This window comes from Gopherus flavomarginatus, chromosome 3 (assembly GCF_025201925.1).
Source record: "Gopherus flavomarginatus isolate rGopFla2 chromosome 3, rGopFla2.mat.asm, whole genome shotgun sequence".
Classification (NCBI taxonomy): Eukaryota; Metazoa; Chordata; order Testudines; family Testudinidae; genus Gopherus; species Gopherus flavomarginatus.
The window spans coordinates 160,715,832-160,732,619 of record NC_066619.1 but is presented as its reverse complement, the minus strand read 5'-3'; the positions used below and the strand labels follow the sequence as shown (position 1 = coordinate 160,732,619).

General features: G+C 38.3%; 1 protein-coding gene across 13 annotated transcripts in view; it reads left to right on the top strand.

Annotated features, from left to right (window-relative positions):
- Nucleotides 1–16,788, top strand: part of MAPK10 (mitogen-activated protein kinase 10) — a 265,869-nt gene that overhangs the window by 217,973 nt on the left and 31,108 nt on the right. For all 13 annotated transcript variants that reach the window (XM_050945171.1, XM_050945170.1, XM_050945175.1 and 10 more), the window contains 2 exons: nucleotides 11,246–11,428; nucleotides 15,730–15,854. In XM_050945171.1, coding sequence (XP_050801128.1) covers nucleotides 11,246–11,428; nucleotides 15,730–15,854 — 308 coding nt within the window. The remainder of the gene's footprint in view (nucleotides 1–11,245; nucleotides 11,429–15,729; nucleotides 15,855–16,788) is intronic.

The window sequence follows — 16,788 nt, the reverse complement described above, 5'->3', positions numbered from 1 at the left end:
AATAAATCAGAAAAAGCCTCTTTAATTAAACTATTAAATTCAGTTTACTATAGCAATAATTCCCAGAAATCAGCCATTAGCAACTGCTGATTAGTTTGGAATTATTCCTTAATTGAGTTCATTTGTTCTCCTCATATGTTTTGCATGATTGAGGGTCTGGTCCATGACTAGGACTCTTAGGTGCTACTATAATAATAAATGACATTAGCAACAAAATTTTATTATTTATGTATTTATTTATGGTGCTATATGTGCACTGTATTTTACATGCAACTCTGCTGTAATTTTCAGCAGTTCCCTTACTTTCTTCACTGGTACTTTGCTGCAATTTATAAATTCTTTTTCAAATAGTTGAACTTGCTTCTTGAAAAAAACATTCTTTACTAATGCATGTCATAACCACCAAATCCAACTCCTCTCATCACCGTTCAGAGACTAAGGGGATCTGATCCTGCAAGGTGCTGAGTGCCCCCTGAAACTACTGAGCTCACAATATCTAATGCAGTGAATGGAAATTGGGAGTCATCAGAAATTTAAAAGATCAGGCCCAAAATGTGTTCTGCTTCAGTTCTTTGGTTCAAGTTATGCTCTTGAACTCTGAATTCACTGGAGTCACACAATCAATATTGGCACAGTATGGAGTAATGCCAGCAGGAAATAAGGTCTATAACCTTTGTGACCCTGATTCAGCAGAGCATTTAAGCATTTTCTTAATTACAAGCATATGCTTCATTCACATTCATTCCAGTTGGATTCAAAGGTATGCTGAAATTAAGCACATGCTTAAGTGTTTTGCACAAGTAGGACTTTTATCATTACTCTGTCAAGTAAATATCACATAGGAGGAACCTGTGGATATTTATAGCAACAGAAGACTTAGAAATCTGATTTTTTTGTTGTTATTGCCAGGTGTAAGAAAGAAGGGAAATTGGTTAAGAAAGTCAGTGGACCAAATTTTGTTCTCAGTCAAGCAGAGAGAACCTATGAGGATATTTTCTGCAAATATCTGTTTCAAATAACAAACAAAATTTGATTTGAAAAGTGTTTGTTATGCTTTTACATTCGCCTTGCATGAACATTTGAACACTCAAGACTAACACAAATACTCATGAAAAGCAATTACAAACACAGATGCTGACTTTTTTTTTCCCCCAGTGGGTGCTCCACCACTGCTCTGCCCCAAGGCTCCACTCCTGCTCTGCCTCTTTCCCCGAGGCCCCACCCTCGTTCTGACTCTTCCTGCCCTGCCCTTTCTCCCCCTCTTCTCCTCTCCACCTCCCCCGAGCGCCTCCTGGCAGCTGCTTGCTGGTCTGCTGGCCAATCCTTGGCCCACCAAACAGCTGATCAGCAGCCAGCCAGGAGCCCTGGAACCACAGTGGCTGGTGGGTGCTGAGCACCCCCTCCTTCTTTCCGTAAGTGTTTGAGCCCTGGAGCATCCCTGGAGTCAGCATCTGTGATTACAAATTCAAAAACTTGAATATTGACCAAAAACGAATTTTAAATTGTGTATTTGATTATAAAATTCACAGTTTGCAAGTCACATGAGTTTGATTTTTATATATAATCACATGATATTGTTTCTGTTTTCTGAATTGGATGGCTGATGTAACAAACCAAATAGTTAGAATTGCAAATTTTACAAGCAAATATGATTGTGGAGAAATTGCAAGCAGGTCTAGCTCTGTTTTACCCTTGTAAACCCTCCAAATTAATTGGGTGTACACAAGTGTTAGCGAGAGCAGAATTTAGCTGTTATTCTTTTACAAGTCGTCTCTGAGAAATGATCAAATTGTAGATGGAAGTTTTACATCGTTAACAGTTCCTTCAGTCTTCATTGGCTCACAATTGTAAAATGCTGCACTCCTTTCCTAGCGTTTTCAGTGTTCGACTATGCTACAGCTGGTTCAAAGGAGGTGGAACACTTTTTTTGGTTCCATATTTGCCTCTGTCCAGTCTCAGTTGCAGCAATGCTGGGATTTATGGTTGAGGGCCTACAGTTCAGGACCTTCAATTAAGGAATGAATTGTAGCTTTTTCACGAGCTCTGAGCAAGATTCTGCCTCACAGTTTCCTCTTGTTTTGCATGTACTCCACCCTCTTGGGTAGGGGGAGAAGGGGGCATACCAGCCCCACAGAGAATGCCCTTGTTCCCACAATGCTACCTGTGATTTGAGTCACCTGCACAAAGGAGTAATGGGTGCCTCACTCACCCAAATTCCTGTGGTTAACTACGAAAGCAAAGGTTATGCATAGCTTTATTTTTTTTTTCAAGAACAGCTTCCAAACAACTTTTGTAACCTTTCACTAGGAAGTTTGTGAATGCAGTGGTGTGAATGCATATGGGAATGTATATAATGACCATGTATGGGGAAAATCTGATGGTGTCGTGTGTAAACTTTTATCAGCATGAGTATAGGACGGCCATGTGACTCAGCATTTATGAAGCCATATTCCACCACACAATCATGAATTCTGTGTATGCCACACAATTTTTTAAAACTGTTTTAGAACTGTCTTAGCAATTTTTAAAATAATTGCTTCCATCTGGAAAACCAGATGCCTTACAGCATGTATCCAACTGTATAGGACTCAAGGATGGAAGTATACCAAATCCATTTTACAAGCCTTTAAAAGTAACCTAGAATAATTTTTTCTAAAATTAATAATGTTACATATGGCTTGACATCAGGGTCTAACAAGGCTAAGAACAAATGCCTTATACTATAGGAAAAGGAGATTTTCAGATTTCTAATGGTTTAGCTGCTAGTTTAAAAGCTTCCATTTCTATCCTGATGAATCAGAAGATATTGAACTTCAAACCTGTCGTTTGTTCAGGACTAAATGTTGCCCGTTCTAGACCTTGGTTCTCTAATTTTGAGGGACAGTTGACACATTTACAGATAAAGAAACAGTGTATGTACCTTTTTCCACCACATATGATCATTACTGATAAAGTGAAACGGTACTTATAAAGGACCTACATATAAACAGTTTTCTCTTTCACTATACGAATGGTGTATAGATATAGATATGAGAGAGCACGTGAAAGCGAAAATGAAAACACAGATGAAAAAAGGAAAAAGGTGAAAATTAAATGCAATTTGTTTAATTATTGCAGAAATATATGGGTGTGTGGGTATGAATATATGTATTATAGGTGGGGCTATATGTATCACCACCTATTACTAGGGTTCGCTGACAATTCCCATTATAAGATCTTGTTTTCAGTTGCTTATGACTTTGTTAAATCTAACCATTTGGGCTGAAATTATCCATATCATTTATCTGCCTCAGGATCAATGTTTTTTGAATATTTTAGCAAAAACAGTTAAGCCATTTCCAAGAATGAGGCTAGGGAAAAAATACGTTGCTTTGTCCGTGTTAATAAATTCTGGTGACCATGCTCTTAGCAGGGACTTGAAATTTGGCAGGGGCTGGCCTTATGTTTCAGAGATATGCCTTTTCTTGTCTCTAAAAATTCACCACTATCTGGCCAATCAGAAAAATTGCAATTTGCACATGCTTGGCAGAGACTTCTTAAATTTTAGTAGCTAAGCTCCCTGAAGATTCAATTGATGCTGAGCATGCTCCTGCTAAAGTGGTTTGTCTGAGGTCAATCTTTGACTATGGGACCACAGTCTTTCTTTTATTATTATTATATGTCTACAATTGTAGAAAGAATTCTATTATTTTGAGAAATAGTGGTACAGTATGTTTTCTCTTAGGGCCAAACCCTGTTCTCCTTAGATGTGTGATTAGTTCCACTGTCTTAAATTTACTCAAGAAGGTAATCCCACTGAAATGTGTGAGCGAAATCTGGATTAAAAACTGTGGAACAAACTCTGCTCACCTTTCTCACAGGTGGCTTCAATGGAAATACTCCTCTGAGTTATGTAAGGAAGATTGAGCCAAGTATCATTATTTATATGTGCCCCAAGAGATGGTGCTAAAGGTTACACATTCAACCTTAACTTCTGAATTTCCTGACTTGGTCAGGGCTTAATTGTGCAATTTTAACTTTGCAAAAATATTTTATATTAAAGTATTTTCCTGGTATAGATTTTTGTTTTGTTTAGGAAAATAGTTATTTTATTCTTGGGATAAGGATGTGATTATTTACTGACTAGAAATATTGAAAAAACCCTTAAGAGAATGTTACAGTTTAAAAAAAGGGTTGGAAGTTTTGGAAATTCAAATTTAAGAATCCACTCTCAAGATAAACCTTCACTCAAATGACATTAACTTTGCGCTCTTCCCTTGCCAAGCTTCCATCCTGCACACATGTTGCCCCTTAAGGTGTTGGTGGTGGTATTTTGCTGAAGAATTCTTGATGAAGAAGATTGAGATAAGGTCTTTTGAAAGTCAGTTTACTAAATCCGTATATGTGCATAGTTTTACTGTGTTTTTGAGCAGCAATGGAATATGTAAGTGGCCTTTGTCTTTTATGCCCATATATCTGTGATATGATAGTGATCCCAAGTCACACCATTCCATGTGATGTATTTAATTTTGGATCAAGTCTTCTCATAGAGTTTAAGGCCAGAAGGGACCACCATATCATCTAGTCTGATTTCCTGTATATCACAGCCAACAGCACAACTCAGCATCTATGTGCTAAACTCAATGATCAACGTAAGACCAAGTATTACAGTTTGCAGGAGATTAGACTATTATGTGCCATAGGCAGACAGTAGGAGAGGCTGAGATGCACCAATGCATGAGGCACTGCGATGCAGGGAATTGATTAAGTGAGATATACCCAGATAATCCTAGCAAGTGACCCACACCCTCACACTGCAGAAGAAGTTGAGAAAACCCCAAAGTCACTACTAATCTGTGCTGTGGAATTTCTTTCCCGATCTCGCATATGGTGATCTCTTAGACTCTGATCATGTGAGCAAGAACCAAATAGCTGTAGCCCTAGACATAGTGAGCCTCATTCTTATTTACACTAAGTCCACTTTATGCTTCTGCAGCAAAGTATATTTACACCTATTTTAAGGGCCCTTTTTACTATCTGGGTATGATCCTCAGTTGACATAAATTGTCATTGACTTCAATAAAGCTATGATGATTTACACCAGTTGAGGATCTGGCCCTTAGAACAACAACAGTTGTCATAGTATAAATAAGAAATTGGGCCCAATGGCTAGAAGTCTCAGATTGTGACATCATTTTTACATTTGAAACCACGTGTACTTTTGGGTATTGTCCTGAATGATTGTACTCAAATGTGGTCACATTTTGTGAAGAGATGTAAAAATCTTGCTTTTGTTTTTGTTTTTGTGGGTGAATGTCTATGGTCTTAAAGAAGACGGGACAATATCACCCTAGCAATGTTAGTACCTGTTAACTTCAGTCAAAAATGCCTTAATTGCATGTAATTAATTTTACCCACAAGAATAAGGTCCTATCTACTTAGATTCCCTCTCTATTTTGGAGTCACTGATGTGATTAAGATATTCATTGCCTTAAATTTTTTTGCCTTAGTTTTGGTTGTTCTGGGGTAGAGAGAGATAGGGGAATAAGTTAAGGTGATTTGGGTGACCTTAACTAGACATGTCAATATTTTCTAATATGTTTTGGTTTTTAGTCTTCCAACTTCTAAGCTTTCCAACATTCGTGAGTCTGACAAAACTTTCTTTTAAAGTTTCCTCCTGACATTAATAAATAATATTTTTACATTTAAAATTGGGATAACAATATTTTTTGTGGGGGAGGGAATTTCCTTAGAATTTTTTTAAAAATAAGTTTTGTATAAATGCCCGTGACACTTCAGTGTTACCTGTAACTTTCTAAAGAGTGTACTGATGACTCTGATGTTAAATAATAAGTCTGAGTCAATTAGCACAGCATAACAATGTCATGTATTAAAATAAAAACTTTAATGTGAAAAATGTTTTCCCTGAGACTGTGAATATTCTAAGGAATACATGACCTGGTGGTTCAAGCATGGCATTTGTTTACCTTGTTGGTCTATCCAAAGAGCATTGGAATGAGTACAGATCCCCGGGGAAATCCGTTGTTCATGTGACATGGGTGACTTGAAACAGTTTCATACTTGACAATCACAAGTCACCCATGTCATGTCTCCCACCTTGGCAACTAAGTTTATGTACACCATTGACATCTGGCTTGAAATAGCTAGAAGAAGCTTTTAGGCGCAGGAATTCTGCCTGTCATTGGACTTTGACACCTTGGCCTAAAACTTTTTGAAGCGGTGTCTTAAACTGCATGCACGAAAGACAGTATCATCTTGTTTCCATCTTGCCAACCAGTTAGCTCATCGACAGCTGCAGGTCCTTCTGAGCAATTAGCCAGTTATTTTTGAAGTGTACCCTATTTATCTGGGGATAAAGCTTGACCACACTCTGTCCTGTCAAAAACATATCAAGAAGATGCAATTAAAATCACGCCAAGATTTGCACACCTCCACAGGCTTGTTGTCAACTAATGGGGCAGTAGTGCTGCAACCTTATGGACATCTACCAGTGCCCTAATTATTGCACCTACTGAATACTGTGTTGGGAGCATGGGTCTCCAGTCATCATTGTGGATATTGGACTTAATGATCCACTCTGGCTTTGTATCATCACTGGTGTGAGCTGGACAACTCCAGTTTCTAACTGTCTGCTCCTGGCTGGCACTGTTTCCCTGGTGAGAAGTCAGGGCCCTGGCTGTATTACTATGCATAGCTACGTATCAAGACAGCTTACTTCACAATTTCATTGGAAAGCCCCATAAAAATATTATGGTCTAGCATAGGTGAAGATGAACTTTTCAAAAACAGACCTCTAAGTATAGATGCTATCAAATGAAATTTATCATGGAGCAGAATATGTCCTCAATTGAGCAATCCATGTTACATGAGAAAATCCATCCTCTTAAATTAATTCTGTCATCATAACCCACAAAACAAAGTATTCTAGCCCAGGGTGAAGCCATTGTAGGCAGCTGTGACTACTCAAGCTGGAACAAATCTCACCATAATTAAAACAGTATGCAAATTAAATTAGAATTGATTGGGAATTTTATGATAAATTTTTTCCACCTGAAAATGTCCATCCATCAAAACTGCAACTGTTCCTAGGAAAGGGTTGGTTTTGATAAATTTCTTGATTAGAAATATTTTTGGGAAAAAATAATTTTCAAAGTGAAGTTTCATTTTTCGGTTCAAAATGACATTTCATTTTTTAAAATAGTTAATTTATAGTAAAACTGGTTTAAAAGCTTAAAACACGTTGAATCTCAAATGAAATATTTTGAAATTACTGAAATAAAAATGTTTCAGCTGACCCAATCTGGATTTTTTTCATAGTAACATTTGTGATTTCTCTCTTCTGGATTTTGCAAGTTTGGGCAAATGGCCACCTGAATGTGAACCGCCACTGGTTGTAGGGTTGAATTTTGCAAAACTAAAACCACATCCAGTTCAGTTCATCTCATGTAGTCAGAGACTTTAAAGACCAGAAGGAATCATTATGCACATCTCAGGACCCAGAGCCTCACCCACCCATGCCTGGAATAGACCCATAACCTCTGGCTGTGGTGCTTATATTTAGTAGTAGTAGTTTTGTTACCCCTTATTTTGCCAAATATATTTAAGCCAATGTACACAAAAAAGGCAAAGTTTTATCGGCAAATCTGATGTTGCTCCCGTAAATGAAAATATGCCTGGAAAAGATTTTCTTTCCTTTCTCTCCATCGCCTAATATGATTTTTTTTGAAACTTAATGTATGGATTAGTTTTGTGTGGTATATACCTACCATGTATCATCTTCAAAGCAACTCCTGTACCTAGGTATTTCAGCAGGGTCCCTTTCTAAATTATGTTATCTTTCCAGGAAAAGCCTTTGGGTTCACCTACTAATTTAGCTTCATTTTTTGCAAGGCTATAAAATCTATTGACTAACACGAAATCCAACTCTTAAAAGTATAAATTAGACATGTGTTAAGTGTTCAGCAGTTAACGTGAAAGTTCTCTTATGAGTTTGGGAATCATCAAGTCAGAGCACAGAACCAGTACCATGTGATAACTCTCCAGTCCACAAGGAGAATAGTAACTTAAGAAAGGTGAGTGAATAGTTCACAAGTAATAGATGAGCTGAAATATTTTTGCATGAAGCAATGATTTTGAATAATGAACAAACAGGAAATGTCCCTTAATGTGAATGACTCCCAACTTACAGAGAGCTTTCTAGCTGGGCAGTGTGAATACTTATGTGAATACTGGCATGAATATATATTTACAATACTTACTCTTTCCATTCAAATGTTCATCAACGAAAGTTTCATTATCTCAATGCTCACAGGAAGCAAAGTAAAAGGGCTATTGAATTTTTTAAAAGTAGAATTATTATTTTTACTTAACCAAATGTTCACAAATAATTTTTTGTAGAATTGTCTAGCATTAGTCCAGAAGTAAGATGCAGACAAAGAGCAATCATTCATATAAAAAAAACAAGCAAACCTTGAACTTGTAAGAGAAGTTAAAAACAGGCCAGACGATACCTCATGATGATGTAACTTTGATAATTATATTGATTTTGGGGATGTGGCTGCATTACTTTTAACATTCAGTGATTTAGTTGGTAGGAGACCTATTTCTGTCCCCAAAGCTTCTCAGAAGTTTGGAAATAGTAATCCTGAGTTCTATGGTAGATGAGGTTCCAAGATGACATAAACAATAGCAATTACTGACCACGAAAATGAGATCTGTGCTGGAAGTTAGTGCATACACACAACACCATTTAGGAGATTATAAGTAATTGCCCAGAGTTTGTCTTTCATCTTTTGCTAACTTTACTCCTCTCTGTGGGTAATGTCAACTATCATCTCTATGTTGATGACTTACAAATCTCTCTCTTCATCACTAAACTGTCTCCTTCCATCCAATCCCACATCTCAGCCTGTCTCTCTTCCATCTCCTCTCAGATGTCTTGTTGTCAGCTTAGATTGAATGCATGTGGAACTGAACTACCCTCCCTAGCATTCTCTACTTCCCCCTTCTCAGTCACTGTCAGCATCACCCCCATCTTCCCTGCCCGCAAACCTCTCTCATGCCCTAGGCATCCAAATCCTAACACATCTTCCTCCTCAGTGTCTCCAAGATCCATCCTGTTTTTTCCATCTTCACAGCCAAATCTCTCATTCGGGCCCTCATTATGTCCTGCCTTGATTATTGGTCTCTCAAATACGCACATTGATCCCAGCAGTTCATACACAGTGCAGTCACTACACTCCCTTCTTTTGCTCATCAATTTGCTCATATAACTCTTTCTCTCTTTGAATCTTTCCACTGGCTTTTCATCGGCTGTCAAATCAAATGTAAGCATCTTCCCACCACCTTCAGAGTTCTGCATAACTTGGCCCCTCTTACATATCTTTCCTCATCAAGCTTCATATTGCCTCCAGGCCTTCTGCTCCACTAGTGTTCCCATCCTTGTCTACCCATTTTTAATTGCTCACATTTTCACTTCTGTGCCCTCTTTCATGTGATCTCACATGGTACAGCCTCATCGCACACTTTTCATGTTTTCTATACATTGTGCAGCCTTCATGAGTTTATATGCAAAGCCCATATTTAAAGCCCTATTAAAGACTCACTTCTGCCATGCAACCTACAGTGAACATGTTGACTTGTGTACAAATTAGAGATGGTCCAAAATTTTGGAATTTCTACATCTTCCAGTGAAAATGAGGAACAAAATTTTCATGAAAAATTCATCCCAGTTGGTTGAAAAAAATTGAATTTTTAAATTTTCTGATAACAAAAGGAGACATGTTTCATGGAAATGTCAAACCCCAAATGTTCCAGTTTTTCAGCCATCTCTAATGCAAATTGTATGTAATTTGTCTACTGTTATTCCCTTTCCTCTGGCCACTTTTCTGCCTTTAGATTGTGAGCTCCTCACAGCGGGGGCTGTTCTTTTTGAGTGTTTGGAAATCTTTTAGCACAGAGTGGGCACTACTGTAAATAAACAATTAACAATAATGAAAACAAGATTATCTTCATACTATGCTGCATCAGAAATAAACTTTCTAAAATGAATGTTCTCTTTCTAATGGGCTCTCATGAAGCTTCCTTAGCTACATGCTTGTGACAGTTTCTTGGTAGAAATGTGCATCACTGTGTCTATTTGTATATTATCTCACATGTTCTTCAAATCCTTAGCCTGATGAATGCAGGGATGTGAGAGGGAGGTGGGACTGGTTTTAAAGGCAATATCCTTGATCAAACATTACCTCTCCTTTTTTTGTTATTTGACACAGCAGGGCATTGTCTGAACATGTCTAGAAGTGTGACAAATCATTCAGCAGATATGCTTATTAGTATTCCAGGAAAGCTAAAAGAGTTGCCTGTTGAAACCCCCCAATAAGAGAGAGAGTTTCTTGGTTAAGTATGAAAGCATGTGGAAGTTAGCATTCATGATGAAGGCATAAGAACTGTTTCTTGTTTGTTGTCATGTTTGAGGAAAACAAAAGAAATATGTGTGTGTAACTGGTACATTGTGTACCAATAGAAAATATTTGTTAGAGGAAATGGTGAACAGTCAAGAAAACACATTACATTTTTACAACAATTTGCCAAATAGTTTTTGTTGTTTTTATAAAACTAGGAACTGATAAATGGCTAGGAAGAATAAAGACACAAGTATGCAGCATTTCAGTTTATGCATCTCTGGGAACTTCTGGCAAATAAGTCTTTTCTGTCACATAACCTGTTTATTCCCAAATAAAATGTTTTCTCCTTTCTTCGTGAGCGATCAATAATTTGTGAAGGACAAGTTAGGGGTAACTTCTCCCCTTGCAGAACTCTTTTCACTCCACTGGGTACCACTCTACACAATGTGACAGTTATGACTGATATTCCCAGCTGAACAAATAAGATTTGTTACACCCATGTAGTCCTATTGATGTCTGTGGGGTTGCACAGGTGTAAGAGACAGTAGCCATTAAGCTAGGATTTAAAAACAGAAATAGACTAGCATCCATGACCAACAGGGAGAGAGTGTCCAGCTATTATTATTAATATTTGTTTGTGCAGTGTCCACCAGTAAGCTAGGTGCTATAAGTGTCTGACCCATTATGGCTTATAAAGCTTCAAGTCATGATGATGAACCAAGACATTGATTGAAAAGTATCTTGGGTGGGAATTAAGTACCTTTATGAGTTGCTAAAAAACAACCAACCAAACAAAAAAGCTAGTAGGCTGCACATTTTTTCCCTTAACTACCGCTCTTCAGATATTGACCAGTGGAATAAAGTAATTGAGCAGCTGGGAACACCGTGTCCAGAATTCATGAAGAAACTACAACCCACAGTGCGGAACTATGTTGAGAACCGACCTAAGTATGCTGGTCTCACTTTCCCCAAACTTTTCCCAGACTCTCTCTTCCCAGCCGACTCAGAACACAACAAACTCAAAGGTATGTCCAAGGAGGGAGCATGGGGCATGTTTGAGCAAGTACAATACAAAAATGTTTTTCTCAAGCTGAGATGAATTGATTTTTAATGTACTTTGAAACATGTTTCATATAGTGGATTATAATTTTTTTTCTCATTGCCAAGATGAGGGAGTTATTGATGTAAATAAAATACTAGGAAGAAAATAGGGAAGCACTTTCAATGTCTGCAAAGTTAGGCTCCATCCACGTGTTTATGAAAAGTCAGAAAAAGTAAAAAGTGCTTGAGATCTAAAGATGGGGTAGTAGAGAAAGAAAAAGTAAAATGTTTTGGCCAGTTGATGTTTTCATGAAAACATCGTGGTGTTTATTTATCAGATCAGATTCAGGAGCTGTATTGACCAAGACACTTGCATTGGTTTTATCTAGCAAGAAGTTAGTTCTAAATATGAATTTGAGGGAAATTTGGTGCTAGGCCTCTAGGGTACATATGTTGTCATTGATTAATACGTCAAGCATGTCAGGTTCATGGCACTCATTCTGTTCAGCTATGCACTCCGATACTACCATAAGCAAGTTTGGACAGCCTGAATTGTTATTTTTTTCTTTTTGACATACTGGAGCCCAAGATGTATTCTTTGAAGATCTCAAAGTGGCATTAAATTTTCTTGTAAACAAAACTGTCAATGCAGCCAGAGCATGATTACAAAAGTGATGATGTCTTTACTAAGAAAAGTAAAAGTATCAATGCCACCAGCTAAAATTGCTCTTGATGTAGTTACAGTTTAATACCTGCCTGTAAGTGGCTTTGAGACTATGAAAAATGGAGCAACTGCATTTTGGTATGTGAAGCAGAATGATATCTTAATTACAGTGAGGCTACATATTTCCATTGTACAATGCATGCAGTGGTATGTGGTAAGATGGTTATAGTCATAAATTGAAGCCATGATTAACTTGAACGGGATGTTGACCTTCAATAAGAAACAATGATTAATGTGTGTTGAGTATAAAAAGGATTTCCAGTCACAGCTTTGGAACCTTTTCAAACTTCTAGTGTGCATCAATTTTGCACACATGGGTTCCTCTTGTTGCTTGCTGCAGTGACACATAATGTTTCTTAATCACCTACAATTTGCATATCATTACATTACCCAGAATGCTCTTCCAGTTAACAACTGTTTCATAGCAAGGCTGTTGTCTGAGATCTGGGAGCAAAGTGAAAGGTCTGAGCAAATGCTTTTGGATGCATTGAATTCTTTTCTGTACTCCTACAATGAAAATGAATAGTGGTCGTTCATTGGATTTAGGGCTAATGCACAGGGAATAATGATCAAACTGTGTTAACTAATTATCTCCTGGATAAAGGAAGCACACTTTTATTTAAGCAAGAAGTGAATGTCTGTTTTTAAGATTATTTCTTGTTTGGTTCCTCTGTCTTAAAAAGACTCTACTTTTACATCCCGAATCCTCGTACCTTCCTAAAAAGTACAATAAATAATGTTATCTAGTCACTTTGATGTCACCTTTATAGTGTGTGTGCTGGGGTACATAAGATACATTTAGTGAAGGGATTGTGGTTTTGTAGTTACTGATCTATTTTTTTTTTTATCAGAGGTCCACTTCAAATGGTATAAAAAGTAAGATAATAGTAAATGATTTCAAACAAGAAAGCATTTTTAATATTACATGTGCAGTACTATTAGCAGTAAGTGATCTGGTTAACTTAAAAAAAAGATGGCTGTGAATTTATTAACAGTGGAAAAAAATGCTAGGATAAGAACAAAAATCAGTTTGTGGGTTGATTGGCAGCATATTTGCTATGAATCCAGAATGCTATGGGCTCTGGTCCAGATTAGAGGTTTTGGCTTGTACTTCATATAGAACATCATATGGTAGTAGGGGTTGTTTCGTTGTTGGATACTTGCCCAGCCAGACATCAACATGAACTTCCATCTGATGATTAATCAAACTCCTGTCAGAATGAATAGAGAGTTACTTTACTCTCTTGGCTAAATATCAGATTCCATTTGCCACTACCACTACCACCTAATTTGTTCCCAGGCATTCTGAATAGTAAATCACATAGCAACTGCTACAACTGCCTCCATTCAGGTCCTATGCCATAAATAGGAAAAACTCAGCTAGTTATCAGGGGAGAGAATTCACAGATTGTGAGCTTTTGTTGAAATCTTGCCATATTCAGCTGTTACACAACACCATAGTGGACACATTCCAGCTTTCTTGACAAATAAGACTAAGCACACTGGGCCATATGCTCTGTCAGTGTAAATTGGCATAGCTCCATAGAAGTCAAACACAAGTGTAAATGGGGCTATGCTTATTTACATCCGCTGAGGATATGACCCACTGGTTTCAGCACTAGTTGGGCGAATAAGAGTGTCGGGATTTGGACAGATCTCTCGCTTTCACAGGCCTTGGGTGGCAGGCCAGTCCTTGCCCACAGACAATCCGCCAACCTTAAGCATATTATCACCAGCAACCACACACTGCACCATAACAACTCTTACTCAGGAACCAATCCATGCAACAAACCTCGATGCCAACTCTGCCCACATATCTACACCAGTGACACCATCACAGGACCTAACCAGACCAGCTACAACATCACCGGTTCATTCACCTGCACATCCACCAATGTTATATACGCCATCATATGCCAGCAATGCCCCTCTGCTATGTACATCGGCCAAACTGGACAGTCCCTACGTAAAAGGATAAATGGACACAAGTCAGATATTAGGAATGTCAATATACAAAAACCTGTAGAAGAACACTTCAACCTCCCTGGCCACACAATAGCAGCTTTAAAGGTAGCCATCTTACAGCAAAAACACTTCAGGACCAGACTTCAAAGAGAAACTGCTGAGCTTCAGTTCATTTGCAAATTTGATGCCATCAGCTCAGGATTAAACAAAGATTGTGAATGACTAGCCAACTACAAAAGCAGTTTCTCCTCCCTTGGTGTTCACACCTCAACTGCTAGGAAGAGGGCCTCACCCTCCCTGATTGAACTAACCTCGTTATCTCCAGACTGATTCTTGACTGCATATTTATACCTGCCTCTGGAAATTTCCATTACGTGTCTGACGAAGTGGGTATTCACTCACGAAAGCTTATGCTCCAATACATCTGTTAGTCTTTAAGGTGCCACAGGACTCTTTGTTGCTTTTTACAGATCCAGACTAACACAGCTACCCCTCTGATACTTTATCAACAATGTTATCTAGCATCTCTATGGTGATGAATGTCCAAGCAATAAGGATGCCATATATTGCTATACTGGGAGAGTCTACTTTCTGTAACATAAAATGTTTCTTCACTTGAAAAGATACTTGTTGGTAGGGGTTGAATTTCAATATTACTCTCCTCAAGAGATATGGGAGAAAACTAAAACTTTTTATCCAAACTCCCAGAACTTTGTTGTTGTTTGAATAAATGGATTCCAGAGCTACTCCTCTTCTTGGGTTTGGTTTTCAAAAATAAAAACCCCAAATGAAGGGGATCTTGCAAACCCAAATAATGGTCCACACACACCAGATCCTCAGAGTCATCAATATGGCTGATTTGCACTGGACAGCTGGCAGTTTCTGGCTATAGATTTAGTGAATCTGGTCCCAGGAGGAAAGCCTCAATACAAGTGGAAACCACTGGTGATGTATAGCTGGTATAGGAACTCCCATAACACCCTTCTTCCTGCTGCCACCACAGGGCAGATAAAAGGGGATAGGGCTGGAACTAGAGCTATCCAGCAAAAAGTTTTGAGGACTTGAAGAAGTTTCCCGTCCCTTATCAGGATGAAAAATCAATCTCAAACCAGAAATCTGGAAATTAAATCAATTTGGGTCAATTTCAACCCACTTTATTTTAAAATATTTTAAAAATATAATTAGCTTAAATTTTGAAATGAAAAGTCCTTTTGAACTGGAAAACCAGAATGCTTTGTGTCCATGGAGAAACAAAATATTTTAACAATTTCAAAGCTTTTTCTCCAGAATTATTCTGAGTTGAAATTTGATCAAAACCAACCCTGTCCCACAAAAAAATTGTTTAGACAAATCAGCATTTTTGGACCCATTTTGAGGGCATACATGAGACTTACGTAATGTGCAAGACTTGTGCTTGCTCTTTATTAATCCTCTGTATATATTTGGATCTCTTGCTGTATTGAGGAGTGGCAGAATTTCATACAAAGAATAATTGGAGGGAACAAATTGCCCTACTTACTTTTTACAACAGTTAACCAATCCCTGTATATAGTAATTTTGTACTGACCCTGTGTTCCTCTGGTTTCACTGCTCTAGCCAGCCAAGCCAGGGACCTTTTGTCAAAGATGTTGGTGATTGACCCAGCCAAGCGGATATCAGTGGATGAAGCCTTGCAGCATCCATACATTAATGTGTGGTATGACCCTGCGGAAGTGGAGGCGGTAAGTAAGGCATGGACATTTATGTTGCTTTCACCTCAATACTGTAAAATGCAGCCACAATATTTCTCTCAGCCCTACCAATCATGCCCTGAGAAAAACAAGCAAGACTTCTCAAGTTTACATTATAACCTTACTACTAAATATATACCATATGGTGGAGAGGGGCAGAACTAAACAGGAAGCAGAACTAAGCTCCCAACTCAGGAAAGCTCTTAAACCCTTGCTTAGGTCCCATTGAAGTCAGTGGGATTTGAAGAATGTTTTAAGTTGAACGAGTACTTAAGTGTTTTCCTGATTTGGGACCAGAGTTCACTATTACCTAGTGCAGGGATTGGCAACCTTTGATATGCGGCTAATCAGGGAAATCCGCTGGTGGGCCAGGATGGTTTGTTTACCTGCAACATCCGCAGGGTCAGCCGATTGCAGTTCCCGCTGGCTGCAGTTTGCCATTCCAGGCCAATGGGGGCTGCGGGAAGTGGCGTGGGCTGAGGGATGTGCTGGCCACCACTTCCCACAGCCCCCATACCTTTATCTTGTTTCTTTCCCCTAAGGAATACCTCCTTCCTGTCCTCATTCTCATTCTTCTTTTTAACAGTTTGGAGGAAAGGGACACAACAGTAAACCAGTTCTGGAGAATGGAGAATTTTTATCCACTCTTTGTTAGTGCTGGTTTCCCCACTTCTTGACCTTTGAGTCTTCTTTCGTTTATTGCGATGTCTCACATGCACCATTCCTGCTGCCAGTCCAATTGAAGAACTCAGCACCTTGCAAAGCCAAGTCTAAAGGCATTATTACAGAAGTGTTTCAAATGAAACAACATACCGTACATGCTGAAATTTAGTGTACTTTGTATAAACACACACACACACATTCTATATTTCAGTTACATTTGCTTTTGCACCATCTATTACTTATACCCAAAACAAATTAGTTG